General features: G+C 43.7%; 1 protein-coding gene across 1 annotated transcript in view; it reads left to right on the top strand.

Annotated features, from left to right (window-relative positions):
- Positions 1-17,701, top strand: part of LOC138268334 (ETS translocation variant 3-like protein) — an 84,237-nt gene that overhangs the window by 54,261 nt on the left and 12,275 nt on the right. Inside the window, exons 4-5 of the mRNA XM_069217874.1 lie at positions 917-1,154; positions 14,163-14,346. Coding sequence (XP_069073975.1) covers positions 917-1,154; positions 14,163-14,346 — 422 coding nt within the window. The remainder of the gene's footprint in view (positions 1-916; positions 1,155-14,162; positions 14,347-17,701) is intronic.

Raw genomic sequence — 17,701 nt, 5'->3', positions numbered from 1 at the left:
GGCACATGAGAGTGTGATCTACATAATACCATTGTTTCACTTGTGTTAGTCAAAACTGTTCAGAGTGAACCAAGACTGCACGTCCTCAAATTGCACTGGAACGTCTAGAACTCAGTGATCTGCAAAAAGAAGGCACAGAATTGTTACAGGAGGGTTTTCATGAGGACTTATATGGCAACCCTACCAAACAGAAAATGTTAATTTCCGATTTTGCCTAAAATAAAGAAACTGAAAACTTTGACAGCTTTCACGTTTTTGGGACTAGAACGGTCCACAAAACAATTTGTGTCTCAGTTTGCATTGTGCAAATTTTCGCTTTATAGAATCTTGATTACTTTCTCTTAATGATGTTTAAAAAGTAATCAACGCTGGCCTAAAAAGGTGTTTCAAACTCCATATCACAACCTGAAATTAGCTATTGGCATATAGACTACACTGACGAAAGACGACTATAATGTCTATACTAGTATCACACCAGTTCATAATGAATCCCAATTCACCCACTGTGTCTGCTGTAGGGGTAGTTAGATGCATAGAAACGTGCCCGACTTGATAAGTCCTTTGATTCAATTCTGCTTTATTTAAATGTTGTTATATCTCAGTGAACACGTGTCCCTCCCTTCCTCCCTCACCATTTGTACTCAATTATCTCTCATGTGTGCCCGTCAAGCACTTGCTATTTTAACCCTGTTTTTCTCATGTGCCCCAACTGCATCATTCCTCTCTCTCCTTCACCACCTTCTTTGTTGCCCCACCTCTCAGAACTTCATTTTTCTTTCCAGTCGGTATCTTGACTATACCAGTCTTGACAAACGATTCCCAAGTTCCAAGTTCTGTCCTTCAATCTCTCCCTAAATGTTGGTCCTGTAAAAAGCAAAAAATTAACTAGCGTCTTCTGATCCATCCTTGTATCTAGGTTTGGCGTTTCCAGACTGGGCCTACAAAGCTGATTCTAGCCCTGGCTCACGGCAGATCCAACTCTGGCACTTTATCCTGGAACTGCTGCAGAAGGAGGAGTTCCGACACGTCATCGCCTGGCAGCAGGGGGAGTATGGCGAGTTTGTCATCAAGGACCCAGATGAGGTGGCTCGTCTCTGGGGTCGGCGGAAGTGCAAGCCCCAGATGAACTATGACAAGCTCAGTCGGGCTCTCAGGTGGGAACAAAAATTAGGATTTGTGTCTGATTCAACGTCTTTTCGTGGAGTATCACCAGGTCTTTTATCCTCATGACCTTTGGTGTCTTCCAGGTCTTTGAACTTAGTTCTTTCTATAATTTTACATTCAGCCAGGGTCTACAATTTCTTTGTCTACAGTTTTTCTTAACCGTTTCACTTTTGTGGACCCCCAATTATCCATTACTCAAATCCAGGGTTCCCACTGAATAATTAATGGAATCCACTGCCCCCCTTCCCCACTAAGGCATTACTGGAAGCCAAGGACTCCCACCTAAGTAATTGTGATGATTTGAACTGCAAAATAATACATAAAGATACAGAGGCAAAAATTCAAACGAATGATAAAATATTATATTTAATTCACTAATATATATAAAAAATCATAATTGTTTATTTTTACAGGAAGGTTGGAGCTTTTCTAAATTTATTGAGGTCACAAATAGTTTATACTATGTTCTCTTTGATACACTTGCTCTGCTCCCACAAATGAAGCTAACAATACCAACCTAATTTTTAGTTTCCAATTTCCAATTCCTTTACATTTTCAGACTGTTTTAAAATTTTACATTTTACATTTGCTTTGTTTATGCACACTTTATTATAATAATCTGTTAATACTATTTAATTATCTAAGCAGCCGCGGGCCCCCTAAATAGGTTGCATGGACCTCAGTGGTCTCCACACTACAGGTTAAGAACCACTGTTTTAGACTTCAATATAATAGCCTAATGCAATGCCTCTTCCCTGCTTGACAGCAGAGGTTATCTTGGTAAAACTGGAACTCTGGGTGTGTGAACCTCAAGTACTCTTCAACAGCCAGTTTGGGTTTCGCCCAGGTTTGAGAATTGTAAAGCAACCCTTAAACCTATTTTTTCAAATACTTAAGTATGCAAAGGCACAAAAAGGCTGTGTCCATTTGGCCTTTCTGGACTTAACATGTGCCTTTGATATAGTGGATCGTACAAAACTATGGTCACTTATGGCACAATTAGGGATCAATGGTGCAATCATTGCCCTGCTCAGCCAGAGTTCGTTATAGTAAGAATGGGGACCTAACAGATGAGTTCCCCTCGGTAGTGGGAGCTAGATAAGGATATCTTGGCATCTTTTCTCTTCTTACTTAACATCAGTGGGCTGGGGGAATATCTGTGTTATGCTGGGAAAGATATGCTAAGGACCAACTCATACCAACTTCCTGTGTTATTATATGCAGACGATGAGAACAGCTAATGGCCTCCAATCCCTGCTTGATGCTTTTAATAGATTAATGGAGAACTTAGAAAATAAAATTAATCACACAAAACAATTTGCAATGAAATGAGGCCCTAAAACAGCTAAATCAAGAAAATTCATGCTTGGAGGAGAAGAAATTAGGTAAAAAAACATTTTACGTATCTGGGAGTGTCATTGAATGTGGATTTTAATTGAAAGTTTTTATTGAATGTCAGAGCTATGCATTTTCAAAGGGCTGTTTTTAGATTTTCATAAGTGGGTCAAAGAACCGCTTTGTGTTTGTAAATATTTGTCAGTTGTTTCTTTTGGTGCTGGTGTTTTGAGATATGTTAATTGCAATTCCCTGCAAGCAATAGAAAATACGTTCTTAAGGAAACTGCTGCCAGGGACCCTGTCGACCTCTGCATCCTTCTACCACGAAGAAGTCGGACTGGGTCTACAAGATTAGCATATAAAACTACATCCTCTGTTGCTCTGGCTCAGAATCTGGAACAATCCAGTGGCCCATTTATGCAGATTAGTACTGACAGATTGTATGACCTTGGCTTTGCTTGAATAGAATATTTTTCCAACCCTGACTCGTTACTAACATGTCACCTAGTAGAATTAAGGAGCTTTTCTATCAGTACTGCCAGCGAACCCGAGAGGCGATCAGTTTCCCTGGGACAGTGAAGTTTCCCCGACAACACCAAGCACAGTCTGCCTTTTATCTGCAGATAACTTTAAATGAGAGGCAAATATTGCTGCTGACCAGGTTCTGTCTCAAAACAATACATTTCCTAGCAAATTTTCAAACCCAATGCACTTGCTTCTCCTTGCTTCCTCCCTGTCCCTGTGATGGCTCCGCACATCAAATCACCAAGCACTTTTTTTTATTTTGCACATTTCATACTCCGCAGAGAAGACGATTTCTTTGTTCATTATTATTAGAGTTGGGGACTAGTCTCACGAGTCAGCCCTGGCCTATTAATTATCTTTGGGAAGCATAGATATTATACATACTGCACGGGACTATATTCTAAGTGCACTGAGGATTAGAAGCAAATATTAGATCTTTACTTTATTATTACAGTTTTCATGTATATGTATTTTAGAACATTTTTATAGATTTATTTATCATTGTGCATTGAAATGTACCTGATTCTGCGCAACGTTTTATGGCTCAATAGAGTCGAAGAAAGTTAAGAGACATGATAGCAAATAGATTTGAACTCCTCTCAACGTCTCCTTTTATTTTACATAGACACTTATGTACATGTTGCGAGAGGTTGTCATGACAAGCAGGTATATGTGGCGCTGTGAAGTGACCTATTACATAAAAGGAATCTCCCAAGACTGGCCAGCACTTGGCATGATTGGTCAAGGGACGAGTTTGTGTGTACCCATACTCATTGATGCAGCTGAATAAATCTAACAATATTAGTGACTCAAAAGTGGAGTTTGGATAACTAGGAACCCACACCAGCCTACTGTCCTATTCCTTACCTGTTGCCTCCCTGCCGGAACTCAGTCCAATACCATATCAGAATGCTGGCCAGTGCAGGGAGAGAAGCAGTGCTCAGTCACAGGCTGGTGTTGCGTTAGTGTAGCAGACACTACATTAAGACTGCGCGGTCTGACCTTTAGCTGAAGTTTGTACCCCGGTGGGGCATTGGGAGGAGGCGGTCTTGTGGAATTCAGCTGCAGAATTTGATGCTCTCCCTGTAAGCAGATACATCACTCTCAGTAAGGGGCTGGGCTGCATGTATACATTTTAAATATTCACGCATTAGAGTCCACAAACCCCAGCTCTTACTTCAGACACCAGAGTTATCAGTCTATGGAACACGTATTATGAATCTGAAAAAATAATTATGGTCATCTCTCCTAAACCAAGATTTACGTACCCTAAAATATTCAAGGTCCAACCCTTTTTCATAATGAAAGAAGATCTGTTTTTACAACTTAAAATACATAACTCTCACTTGGGTTCAAAAAGTCAAGTTCAGAGATCACTATTAAAAACTAAGAACTCAGGGCCTAATTACGACTTTGGCGGTCAGACTACTCCAACCGCCAAAGCTGTGGAGAGGAGGCAGCCGTCATACCAGATGCCTCACCACCATTTGTATCACGATGTTCCCGCCAGTAGGAACATCGTATTACTACGTTCCCGCTGGTCAAACCGGTGGGAACAGTGCTACAGTACGCTCGCTTTACCCAATACCGTGGCAAACCAGCACCTTCAGAATGCGCACTGTCTGCAAAGCAGAGAGTGCACGTTCTGAGGGTGCTGGGCAAGGGGAGCGTCATAGGCAATACTGGGCCCCCAAGGGGCCCCTGCACTGTGTTTCCACCAGCCTTTCCTTGGCGGGGGCCCCACCATGGAAACGCTGGCAGAAACAGGAGTCATGATCAGGAAGGCGTCGCTGAGTTTAGCACTGCTGTGGTTGACCACGAATCCGACCGCCGTCAGCCTCTTGGGAACCTTCTTCCCGAAGGTGACAGTGGTCCCCTCGCAGACCGACTGCCAGAGTCGTAACGTGGTGGTCGGAACGACTAGAGTGCGGCAGTATGACTGTCACCGCAAGGCTGGAGGTCTGAAGACCGCCAGCCCCATAATGAGTCTGCTTTAAAGAACCAAATCTAGATTCAAGAACTCAAGTAATTCCTTGGTGCCCCAAACTCTAAACTTGGGTAGTTCCATGCCTCGGATCTAGTGCTCATTGAGTGGCTTCAGAAACTCAAGATGAGGCTTAGGTATAGAATGCGGGGCCTGGAACTCAAAACTCACATAAGCGAGGAATACTCCTAGGTTTAAGCGCCCAAGTTCAATACCCTGCACCCTTCCTGAAGCCCGTAGTTCAGCTATCAAGAGGTAACGTGGGGATAAACACAGTTGCTGGGGGTGCATGGCCACAACAGCGACCAAGATGGCTGTCTGGCAGTGAATCTTTGGCACTGTGGGCCCCCAGCTAGCACGTTTCGGGCCAAAATAATAATCTGCACCCATCCAAACAGCGGGATCCGTGTTCCTGATGGCAGCGGTATGAATTGATGCTGGTTTGTGGCTGTTTGGTGACTTGGAGGCCATTGAATGCAGGAAGGGGAGCAGCAGCCAGCTTAAGCTTCAGATGTCCTGTGATAACAGGAGCCACAGGTGAGCCAAAGGATCGAGATTACCATGCCTCACTAGGCCCCTTATGCTGCCTCTGTCTACGGGGGACAGACCACCGTCTATGCCAGCAGATACTCCTGACTCCTCCGGGAATGCAAACCTTGAGGACTGAGATCCGATTACACTGTCTTACGGGCCTGGAGGTGAGGTGAGCCTGGGTCATGCTGGGCCTGGTCGGGTGTTGAGCAGGATGCCAATGTGGGTGGGGGCGCCACCCCACTCCTGCCTTCCCTGACATGCTAACCTTGATATGAAACCTGGATGTCTCCCTTCGCTGCTGGAGCCTGGATCACGAACGGTGTCTGCCTATTAATGGCCTTCACTGTGCACCCCTAGTGAAGCTTCGGAGACCCCTTTTCAGATCTCTTCACTGCTCCTCACTTGTCTGATTGCTGAGCCAGCTGTACAACACTGCCTCATCTCCAACGCGGTATGGCATCTGTGAGACCTATACCTGAGGATACTAGTGCCCGCTGCCAATCTTGGGCACTGCGCTCTTCTCTAGCACATTGGGAGCCTTTTCCTGACTGGGTACCATAGAGTGCACACATTCTGACATTCCTATGGCATCTGTGAGGCCTATACCTGAGGATACTAGTGCCCGCTGCCAATCTTCGGCACTGCGCTCTTCTCTAGCACATTGGGAGCCCTTTCCTGACTGGGTACCATAGAGTGCACACATTCTGACATTCCTTGCACTCAATAGCCTGTGTAGGTAATCTCTGTAAATACGCCCTCTGCTGCCTCACTGAGCACAACTGTGGGCGCCTCTCTGTACACCTGCAGCTGCCTGGCCCCTCTGCAATCACGCCATAATGGGCCAGCGGGACTACAAACAACACAAACTTCTATTTGAGAAGCCCCAAGCCACTGGACCACTACACCCCCATCATACGCTGAAGAGGGGCGAGTGGGGGAAAGTGACTCAGACCAACTGGCAGGCACAGTATCTAAAATGGCAGAACAGTGTGTGGGTTTCTGCTCCATTGACACCCTAGCGGGCAGACCAGACCATATGGGCAAGCCCCTTGATCGCCAGAGTGAGTGGATGGACAGTGCAGAAGAGCACATATCGTACCTCGAGAATAGTGCCACAACAACTACCAGACATCTAAACAAGCTGGAGTGTCTCCTAAAAGCAGTGGCGCTGAAAAATGAAGACCTAGAGGCGTGGTCCCACAGAAATAATATTGTATTGTGGGTATAGCAGAGTCTGTCGACCTGGGTTGCACAGACCAATTTGTGGAGCGTCTTCTAACTGACCTCTTTGACCACCATAATTTCAATTCCACGTTTGTGGTCAAAACAGCCCATCACTCTCTTGGGCCTGAGCCACCTCCTGGAGCCTTAGCGCAGCCTCTAATAACCCATCTACTTAACTATAGGGACTGGGACACGGCACTCCGCCTCGGACAAGATCACAGCCCATTAGAGCACTAGGGCTCTGCCATATCCCTGGACTTCACCATACAATGCAGGAAGCACAATGTAAATTTGTGGATGCTAAGAAACTGCTGAATAAACATGGACTGGAATATGGCATGTTCTATCTCACCCGTCTTCAAGTGGAGCATAATGGGAAGGCTTTCTTCTTTGACAACCTAGCTGAAGTTATGGCTTTTGTAAACAATACAACAAGGAGAGATCATCCCCTCGGCATGCCATCCCAGAGCACTCCCCTCCTGATCTACATACCACAACGAGCATAGATCACTTCCCGTATATCTGAGCTTTCTCATCATCGCCCACCCTGCACCCCAATTGACTGCTATTTTCAGGTCGCCTTTGCAACTACCTGGCAATACACTTATGATCTTGCATCCCAGATGGCTACTTACGTATCCAAACTATACAAGCCTTCTCCTACTTTTTGTATACTATATAACACTCATCATTGGGCCTCATTAGCCAAAGCATTACTCACCCCCAAGGTGTATACCAAGTTGGAAACTGTTGTGATATCTGTATTTTTTGTTTTTGTTTTTCTTAATTTTGGAATTCGCCTGGTGTGGGTGGGGGGAGGTGGGGTTTTTTATATTGACCATTAATACATGGTGTGACAAGGCCCCCACCAATGATATACGCATGCACCCATGTGTGTTTGACATTAGATGACAGCACAGCACAAGAGATGGGAGCACATTGCTGAACTTACATTTCTATCTTAGAACATCAGGGGCCTTAACCCCCACAAGGGCAAACACGTGCTTTCCTAGCTCAACGAACATGGTGTGAAAATTGCATTTCTACAGGAAACACACATCTCGCCTAGAGATGCACTCACATTTGCATAATCCTGGGGCCCTCATAGATTTTTTTCCTGTTACCATCCATATTCCAGAGGAGTGTGCATTTCAATACACAGGAGTGTCCCCTCCACCCCACTACTAGTTTCATTGACAAAAATGGGGGATACGTGATCCTTCAGGGACTGTGGTGGACCTGCACTTCATTATTGGTTAATGTCTACACCCCAAACATAGGGGCAGATTTTTAAAAAGTGGCGCTGTACCCAGTGCAGCGCCACTTTCTGTGCGCCCCTTAGCGCCCAACTACAGCCACCATGTGTGTGCTGTATTTGAAATATGGCGCTCTGTGATGGAGGGTAGGGAGCAATAGCGTCAGAATTTTTTACGCTATTGATGTAGAGTTCAAAGTTAGCACCAAAATGTTGGCGCTAACTCTGAACAGTACATTGGGGCCCATTATAAATAATGGTGTGCCCCCTTTTAATGTCTACTCTGAGCAGGCATTAAAAATGCAGAAAAAAATTACGAAAAGAAATTAGATTTCTTCAAGCCATTTTTTCAGCCCTCCTAATGGGGGACCCCCCTCCTTGCATACATTATGCCTGGCGCAGGCATAATGTGGCTCAAGGGATTACAAAGTGGTGCAATGCATGCATTGCGCCATTTTGTAAATCTGGTGCGGCTTTTTTTACCTCATTGGGCCACATTAGCATTAAAAAAAAATATGCTAATGTTGCACAAGGAGGCACTAGGGACTGTTAAATATGCCCAATAGATTCCACAGATTTGTTTGGTGGCCCCTTGTCCCGGATGGGAGGGACGGATGCTGACTCTATTCTCCTAGTTGGAGGCCTTAATATGGCAATTGACCCACTACTATACTCCATGAGAGCGGCTGCATGTAGCAAGCCACAGTAGCTATGGAACCTTCGAGTCCTCAATGACGCCTATGTGCTGAGAGATGCAGGGCGCCTAAAAAACCTGTATAGACTACTGATTCATATCTGTGAAAAGTGTTCCATTGCTGGACGATGTGAAACATCTCCTGCATATGTTATCAGATCACTCATTAGTGCGATTGGTGATGCGTGCCCCATATAGAGCGACTGGTGTGCCAGTGGCGCTTCCCATGCAACACTCTTCTTGACAACATGCTTTGTTCTGAACTCCGCCTCTCCGGAGTCCAATATTTCACACTTAACGACGGATCTATCATCACACAGGCTACACTTTGGGATGCCTTTGACGCATATATATGCAGTGTGTGTACCTCCAAATATGCCAGGGTGCTGTTCGACATCCGTAATACTCCGTAATTACACTGTTTATGTCCATTTAATGTGTAAAGGCAGTAATACCACCAAAAGATGGATGCCATTGTCTCATTTATTTTGGGTGCTCTTAACCCTTTGTTTATGTTGTGTGCACCTGTTTATTTCGTGGTGCCAGGAACCATGGTGAAGGACCAGTGAGCAAGGCGTGTGGAACTCCGAACCGCATTGGGTTTGTTTGATGGCAATATGATCGTACTTAATTAAAAAAAATTCAACTCAAGCCTATTTGAATTTGCCATTCGTACCTCAGTGTGTGTGTATATATATATATATACATATGAAAGAAAAGATGTTCTGATCTGCGTGTTACGGCGCACTTAATTCTCTGGTGGTGCTGGTTTGAGGCAGGACAACCATATTTTCAAAAAACAAGATTCTCTTTCTGTTTTAGCAAGAGAAAACCGCACTCTGTCGTTGTGCCAAAAATACCTTAACTTTTAATACATTAGTGAGATCATAAACAAACAAACAGGAATCCCCTGACGCGTTTCGGTCTCACCAGACCTTGTTCACAGGTGTTTCCTGTGTGCTAATTTCGGCGCTTAAAATAAAGTACTCAGAAATTGTTTTGAAGTCTCCATTAGTCGCTGAAACAAGATTTTATGACATATATTTAAAAATAATTTGATTTAATGAAATGCTATAAACTACATATACCAGAATGCAATGTGGAACTCAGTGAAAAACACCTTGGATTGTAGTCAAAACACTGTTACAATTTGGTAAATATGTATATAGAAAAGCGTTTAATTTTTCTTTGTTAAAGTATATATATTTAGTGATGTTATGGAGTAACTCTTGATAAGTGGTGTAACTTGAGTATTTTTTCTGTTACTTTGGAGTACTTTATTTTAAGCGCCGAAATTATGATATATATGTGTTCAAACCCAGTGAAAAAAGAGAGTCACCGGACGGCTGCACAATGCATGCATATATATTTATCTTATCTTATCTACTCGTGGTCTCCAGTAGGTAGTTAGGTCCCAGTTCTTTTGAAAAAGTGTTTTTTCACCCTCCACCATTTGACAACTCTTCATGAAATGTTCCAGAAATCATGTTGTGTCTTGTTGTGCATGGAAAGTTTTAGGGTGATCCGTCAAGCGGGGGCTTAGAAAAAGGGAGGGGATCAAAAAAAGTGTGATTCCCTAGTCAATTCCCCTAGAGTCTTTAGACCCACCTGCCGCCCAAACCACTGGACAAAATTACACCAAATTTGGTGGAAAGGTAGCTTTTGGTCCAAATATCATACTTTTTGATATTTGGTGTAAATGTGTTCAGTAGTTCTTGAGATATTAAAGGAAATCCAAATGTGTTTCTCTAGAAGCATGAATACTTTGCAAATAGTCTTGATCTTGTACATAGAAATGATTGGCTGCCAACACTTCAACCAGGAAGTGTTGGCAGCCATTTTGGGACTCGGCTTCAGCCGAGTCCGAAAACAAAGTGCAAAAAAAAGAAAAGGGGCAGGGTAGGAATATCCACAACCCTTTGCCTTGGTCCTGGGGTCCCTCTCGGTCCTGCTAGGTCAAAAAGGCATTTTTTTCATTCATGGCAAAATTTGCAAATATTCGCCAATTTTGCAGTGAATAAAAAACAAGTGCGGTCTCCCTCGCCTGCCTTTAATATTGTCCCCAGGTGGGCCAGCCTTCGGGAGCATTGTCACTTATACAAAATAAGGAGGGGGTGCACGGGCCCCCGTCCTAGGGCTCTAAAAATCCCCGGGGACCACCACATACATTTCATAAATATGCGGAGGGCCGCGCGGACCGTCCAAGGGACTACCACCTCCCCGGGGTTACATAATAAAATGAATAGGGGGTGCCTGAAGACACCTCCCGCCCCGGCCCCAGGGACCACCACCTCCCCAGGGAAATAATTTATTTAAAATGAAGGAGTTGATGGAGGGTGACTGCGTTGCCCTCCTCCAGGTCCATATGTGGTCACACAACAACGGACGGGGGTGTATCGCCCCCCCCCCCTTCTGGAGCCATTAATGGTCTTGGGGACCGCCCCTCCCCAGGGTGGGCTCCTGCTGCCTCCCGAGGTGCCACCCTTGGGAGGTAGCTGTTTGTTTTTGCTTGGCAGGAGCTGTCAGCAAAACCAAACACTCTGCTTCCAGCAAGCGCAAGCAGTGAAAATGCTCCCGCTTATGGGAAGCAGAGTTTGTATCTCTTTCACTCCCCACAGACACGCAGGCAGAGAAAGTGATGAAAGTATTGCTCCCACATGCAGGGAGCTGCATTTTATGCAGCTCCCTGTATGGGGGAGCCATGCCAGCTCCTGCAGGAGGCAGGTAGCAAGCTGAGACCACAGGGGCCTTGATGCTCTCCCTGTGGTCTCCAAAAAATAAAAAGATAAAATAATGAGCACTGCCCTGGGTACTTATGTTAAATTTACATTCCATTTAGCAGAAATTAAGCCTCAGCATGAAGCACAGGTGCCCAAATTAAACTCCACTTCTGTAAAAGTACTAATCATCCTAACTTCGTGTGCATAGCCAAGGCAAAGTAAATGAGTTTTCCCTGCATTTCCAACATGAAAAGTTATCTGTAAACCTTGAAGAGGATGTTTGCATCCTTGCTTTTTTTTAGCGCAATATCTCATGTAGTGGCTGTGATGAGTGGGTTCTTTCTTGCCATCCGCTGCCGAGACCAGAGATTGTGTTCTCCCTTTAAAAAACTACATGTATGTAAAATGGACTAGAAGACCAACCCTTTTGGTCCTCCCCTATATACATTAGTGATTTGGAACGCTTTCCCCCATTTTCCAAGGAAAAAGGACAGTTTATTAAAAGGACCCCAGAAACGCATTTCCCAACTATTTTGGAGATGCGTTCTTGATGAACAGGAATTGATCGCATTTCCACCAAACAAAGAAGCACTTCATGAGTGCCATTGAGTAGGCTGCAGGACCTGACCACATGCCAGGCCCTGAGGCCAACCCCTGCCGCGCAAGGCTGAAGGTTGTGTATGTGGTTGGATGATTATAGGGGGTTTGCTACAGGGCCTGGCTGCAGGCCAGACCTTGTGGCCAACCCCCGCCGGTCATGGCCTAAGGCCGTGGATAGCGTAGGGTTGGGCTGTTATATGGATTTGGCTGCAGGGCCTGGCCGCATGCAAGGCCCTGTGGCCAACCTCTGTCATTCATGACTAAAGGCAGTGGTTAAATTAACGTAAAATAATTACATTTACTTTGCGTTTAAAAAAACATAGAAATTCACCGAAAAAGCCAAATGTTACAGGGATGTTATAGTTAGGATATAGAATTAAATAAATGTAGAAATTCACTTAAAAAAGACAAAGGTTACAGGGACGTTATATTTAGGCTCACATTTTAAACATACCAAACCATAGAAACTCAGCGGTTATAGTTAGAGTCATCTCAAGTAACTATAACTGGTGCCCTAAGGTAACAATAACTCGCATTGCCCCACCATTTGCACAGTGGTTGGCCACACTGAATGGGTGCATGAGGATGTCAGTGGGTCTGTGAGTGGGTGTCTGAGAGTCTGACTGGGCTGGTAGTGGCTGCACGAGGGTCTGAATAGGTCTGTGAGTGGGTGCGTCATTGTTTGAGTGGGTCTGTGAGGGTGGTAAGTGTCTGAGTGGGTGTGTGAGTGGGAGAAAGAGATTGAGAGAGAGAGAGAGAGAGAGAGAGAGAGAGAGAAAGAGAGAGAGAGAGAGAGAGAGAGAGAGAGAGAGAGAGAGAGAGGGAGTTTTTTAGGCTTTGATGTATGATATACTTAGAATGAGATATTTCTGCTCAATTTGAAAAGAAAAATGTATTTGTCATTTAAAAACAGTAAGATCACCTATCAGTATGTGCCTTAAACATTTGCACTTCAATAAAAAAATCATACATATAAAATCAAAGGCCTGGGGATGTGTTGGTCTCTGCGGAGGCAGGGGGGTGCAGGCCCCCTGCATCAAAATATAATCAAAGCCCCGGGGGAGTGATGGTCCTGGGGGGGGCGCGTCCCCCCACGCCATATATAATAAAAGCCCAAGGAGCTGGTGGTCCCCAGGGCAGCGGGGGGTGCAGCCACCCCGCATGTAAGTTATAAGCCCTGGGGAGGTGGCAGTCCCTAGTGCTGCGGGGGGGGCAGGCAGCCCCTGCATTATGCTCTAAATGCTCCCTGGACTTGGCCCACCTGGGTGCTTAAAAAAGACAAAGCATGGGAGCCTGCACTTATTTTTTTTCTTTCAATTTAAGGTGGATCCACTGTGACTCCCGCCGTAAATTAAAAAAATATATACTTTTTAGCCCTGCGGGGGTCCTTCTGGGACCCAACTACCAGAGCGAAGGAGTCAGGATGGCTGTACCCGGGCTCCTTTTCTTTTATTTTTTTACATTTGTTTCAGGGGGTCAGCTGAAGCCGAATACCAACATGGCTGACAACACTTCCTTGTTGAAGTGTTGTCAGACCATCAGACCTCAGCAGGAGATCGGGAGTGCTCAATAATGTTCGCCTCCCTATAGATACAAATTTGGATTTCCTTTAATTTCTCAAAAACTACTGAATGGATTTACACTAATTAGCAACAAAGACTCTTTCTGGACCAAAGCTCTTTCTATAGAAATTATGGTTCTAACTACAACTACCTAGTGGCAACATTTTTATTGCCAAGGCACATGTGGTAAAGATATATGTATGGAAAAAAATCTGTGTGGTAAAGATATGCTTGATAATGGCATGTGCGTGGTAGTGTATGCATGGTGAACGTACTGCGTGGTAATGACCGCATTGTTAATGATGTTTCTCCTCCAACCACAGCTAGCAGCACTCAATAAGCTGTCCGTATAGGAGTTAAATTACATATCTTCAGGAAGTAACCCCCAATGTGAGAATATCCAATGCCCCTTTTTCAAGTTAAAAGTTATGCATTGTAATTGCTAGACTTGTTCTACCTCATATAGATGACGTCGGTGTGATGATCACTTTATTTGAAGTAATATGCAGTACACCATCATTAGAGTTAAAAGGAATGAAGATAATGTCTCCTGTACCATGCAGGTATTACTACAATAAGAGAATACTTCACAAGACCAAGGGAAAGAGATTCACATACAAGTTCAACTTCAGCAAGCTCATTTTCTTCAACTACCCTGTCTGGAACTCGAGGTCACCCCAACAGCCACTGCTGATGGGACCCGGAGTGTATCGCCCATCCATTCTCACTGCTGGGATGCAGAGTCAGGTATGGCTTAACCCGCGGCAACCAACCCATACTTTTATGTTGGCAGCAAAGGCATTCATTTTGTTTGTCAGACCCATTATTCTTGAAGTGATCAATAGAAGGATCTTTAATGCTTTTAGGATAAATGTTTACATGCATTTTCTTAAAAAAATATTTTGTGTTCACTTGACCAAATTGGAGATGGCATTTATATTTTTCAGATGCAGCATATGGCTTTAAAATCTAGTCAACATCTGGTTAAGCTCTTATATCACTACTTCCTCTGTTTCAGCAATGTAACTGCACCTTGATTGCCACAACAGTTATCTCATTTTAAATACAGAAGCCATCATTGCTTTTCAGTCACTTCCATTTTGAACCATTCTTGTCTATATCTATGTCACTTTCTAGCTTGAGGCTTCAATATTTTCTTTGCAAACCTATTGTACAATCTCAGTCATATGTCAAATTATTCAACAAAGAATTCATCAAAACATCAAATGGTTCCCTTTTCACAGTTTGCCTGCACTTACAGTTCAATAGACTACAATGCAATAAACCTTGTAGCGCACTTTTGCCAAAAAGCAGGCGTCCCGATGCTAGAAGCAAATAAGACCCCACTGGTAACCCTCAGTTTTCAAATAACCAAGTTTTTAATTGTTTTCTATACTGATATTCATTGGGAATCTGGCACAGGAAGAGAGGAATCTCATTCCAAGCCTCAGAGGCTAAGTAGGTGAAGGTACAGTCACCTCTGGTCTTGAGGCGGAACCAGGGGGAACAATCTGAAGGGAATCACTAGACCTAAGGTCACGAAGAAAAGGGTCTAAGCCTGCTACATAAATAGTTTGGGGCCTCCCTGTGGAGGGAACAAAAGCAATAACCAAGGCTTTAAAAGTAATAGGTTTGTAAATCGGAAGCCAATCTAGTTCTCTAAAGTATGCCGTAAACTAACGGCGGCAAGGAACATCTAACATCAATCTGGGCATGTTATTTGAACAACCTGCAGATGTTTAATCAGATAACCAAGTAGGCCTAAGAACAAAGCATTAGCATAATCAAGTCTGGAGATAGCTTCCACATGAACTATAATTTTCCATGATTCAAACGGGGCAAACTCTAATGACTTCTTCAGTGAATGAATCAAAGAAAAACTCATCCCTTACAGTGATGTAATATGGGGGCCACAGGGAGCCTGTTGTAAAAAATGACACCAAGAGTTTGTGTCAATGCTGAGGTAGATGGAACTGGTCTCTATTCAGTTGCCCACCAGTCATTGTGCAACTAGGCTACTTGTAGCCAAAGGGAAGAATTTTGGTTTTGGCAGAGTTGCAATGCAAGTAGCTCTTATCCATTCAGTCGACCACCTCTTAAAGGTAGCGCTTAGACATCAGCTGCACTCCAACAATGTTATCGCCCAGCTAGAAGATAAGCTGTGTATCATCTGCAAAGGAGATGATCCATATGCCAAAGTCCTGCACAATGGAGGCGTAAGGTGCCATGTAAACATTAAATAATGTAGGGCTAATGGAAGACCCCTGAGGAACCCCATATTTAAGTGCTTTAAAAGAGAAGGAATACGACTCTTACCTTCCTGATTGTCCCCTTTTTGACAAAAAGACTGGATTCATTGCAAAACAGTGCCACATACCCCAGCAAATGTTGTCAAGAAATAGTATTGAAAGCCGCAGACAGATCCAAAAGGATAAAGGAGGCACTCTGCCCCTGATCCAGATAGTTCTTAATATATTCAGAGACCTGAACCTGAACAGCTGTTTCTGTGCTATGCTAGGGTGGAAACCAGATTGGAAAGGACGTTCTAACTTATGCTGCTCCAGAAATATATTCAGTTGCTGATTTACCAGCTTCTCCAACACTTAGAGGCAGCTGGTAACAGCAAGCTTGGTTGAAAATTATCCAGCTCTCTGGGGGTCAGTCATGGTTTTTTTTTTAGCAATGGGATTGCCTGTTTCTATTCCTTAGAAACCATATAACGCATGCTATTGCATCGTTGCAGATGTAGTTAAAAACAGGGTTAATAATTGCAACCGCCGTAGCCAGAACACTGGGCGGACACATACCCACTGGAGACCCCAACCGACTTTGTAGAATGGCCTGCCTAGATTCTCCGAAAGAGATCTCCTTAAAACAAAGTAAGCGACCTGGAGCTCTTACTGGAACATCCTGGTCAGTAGAACACTGCTATAGAAGGGGCTAGTAACTCCCCTCGAGTAAAGGTGCACTGAATAGAGTCAATCTTTTCTTTAAAAAAAAGAGGAAATATTGTTGCACAGTTCCTGAGGCAGTGTCACTCTCAGGGTGCAATCATCTGGCCTAAAGAATGTTTTCACAACTTTGAAAGTTTCTCGTGTGAAATTACCTGCTGTCCCGATTTTAGCTGAGAAATACTCCACTGGCACTATTTTCGCCTTTTCCTGAATTCCTCATGTGCCTGTTTTTAAATAGCTTTATCTAGCATGCTATAAATGTATCTCAATTTCCTTTCCAGCTGTTTTCACCTTTTTTTTCCAGCAAAAGAGCTGGGCATAAAGGAGGCAGAGACCTGACAATTTGAAACAGCTTGCTCTAAGCTTTCTGAGAAATTGCGAAAAACAAATTAATGCATTAAGTACAAGTCAAAGCTGTTTGATGTGTTATTTTTCGTATGAAATGGAGACATTTGAGAATTTCAATGTCTTTCTCTCAGATTGTTAGTCTTTTTCTCAGATTAACAGTTTCTCTATATATTTCATGCCCTTACTTCTGCCAAAAATAGTAAACAAATGTGGCAAAGTTTTACCATTTTTTCAGTTGATTTGGACTAACTCCTGTCAGTGGTTTAAAGTATGATGATTATGCAACCACATTAACCCTCTGATGAACCGGAACTTGAACCAAATAAGATGAAGCTCTCATGAAGAGCTCGTGAGGTTTACAGAAAATGTAAAACACGTTGATTTGACTTCTATTGAAAAGTATATGCACTTCATTAGTCAATGTTGGGATTTTCTGGGTTCCTTAAATATTATTGGATAATCCACAACTCAGAGTTTAATATGCCAAATCCAAAAGTGTGACAGTCTCTGCCAAGCCCTGAAGTTCTTCCATAAGCACCACCTTGAAAGAAAATATCTGTCAAACATTCTGGGCAAAGAGCCCCAAATCTATCAAGAAAACTAAAACTACCAAAGGAAGAGAGAAAGCTTAATAGACATAAGAAGGAAGGGCTACAGGTATCGAGGAGGAAATCCAAAGCAGCCAATCAGAATAGGCAAGGGCATACCAACATGAAAGACATTATATATGCCTCTCCAGGACTGTACACACAATGGGCCTGGTTCACAAAGGTACATTTATATATGTAGATTTAATCACA

The sequence above is a fragment of the Pleurodeles waltl genome, chromosome 12 (genome assembly GCF_031143425.1).
Source record: "Pleurodeles waltl isolate 20211129_DDA chromosome 12, aPleWal1.hap1.20221129, whole genome shotgun sequence".
In the NCBI taxonomy this organism is placed as follows: domain Eukaryota; kingdom Metazoa; phylum Chordata; class Amphibia; order Caudata; family Salamandridae; genus Pleurodeles; species Pleurodeles waltl.
This window is presented reverse-complemented; position numbering and strand designations above follow the sequence as displayed.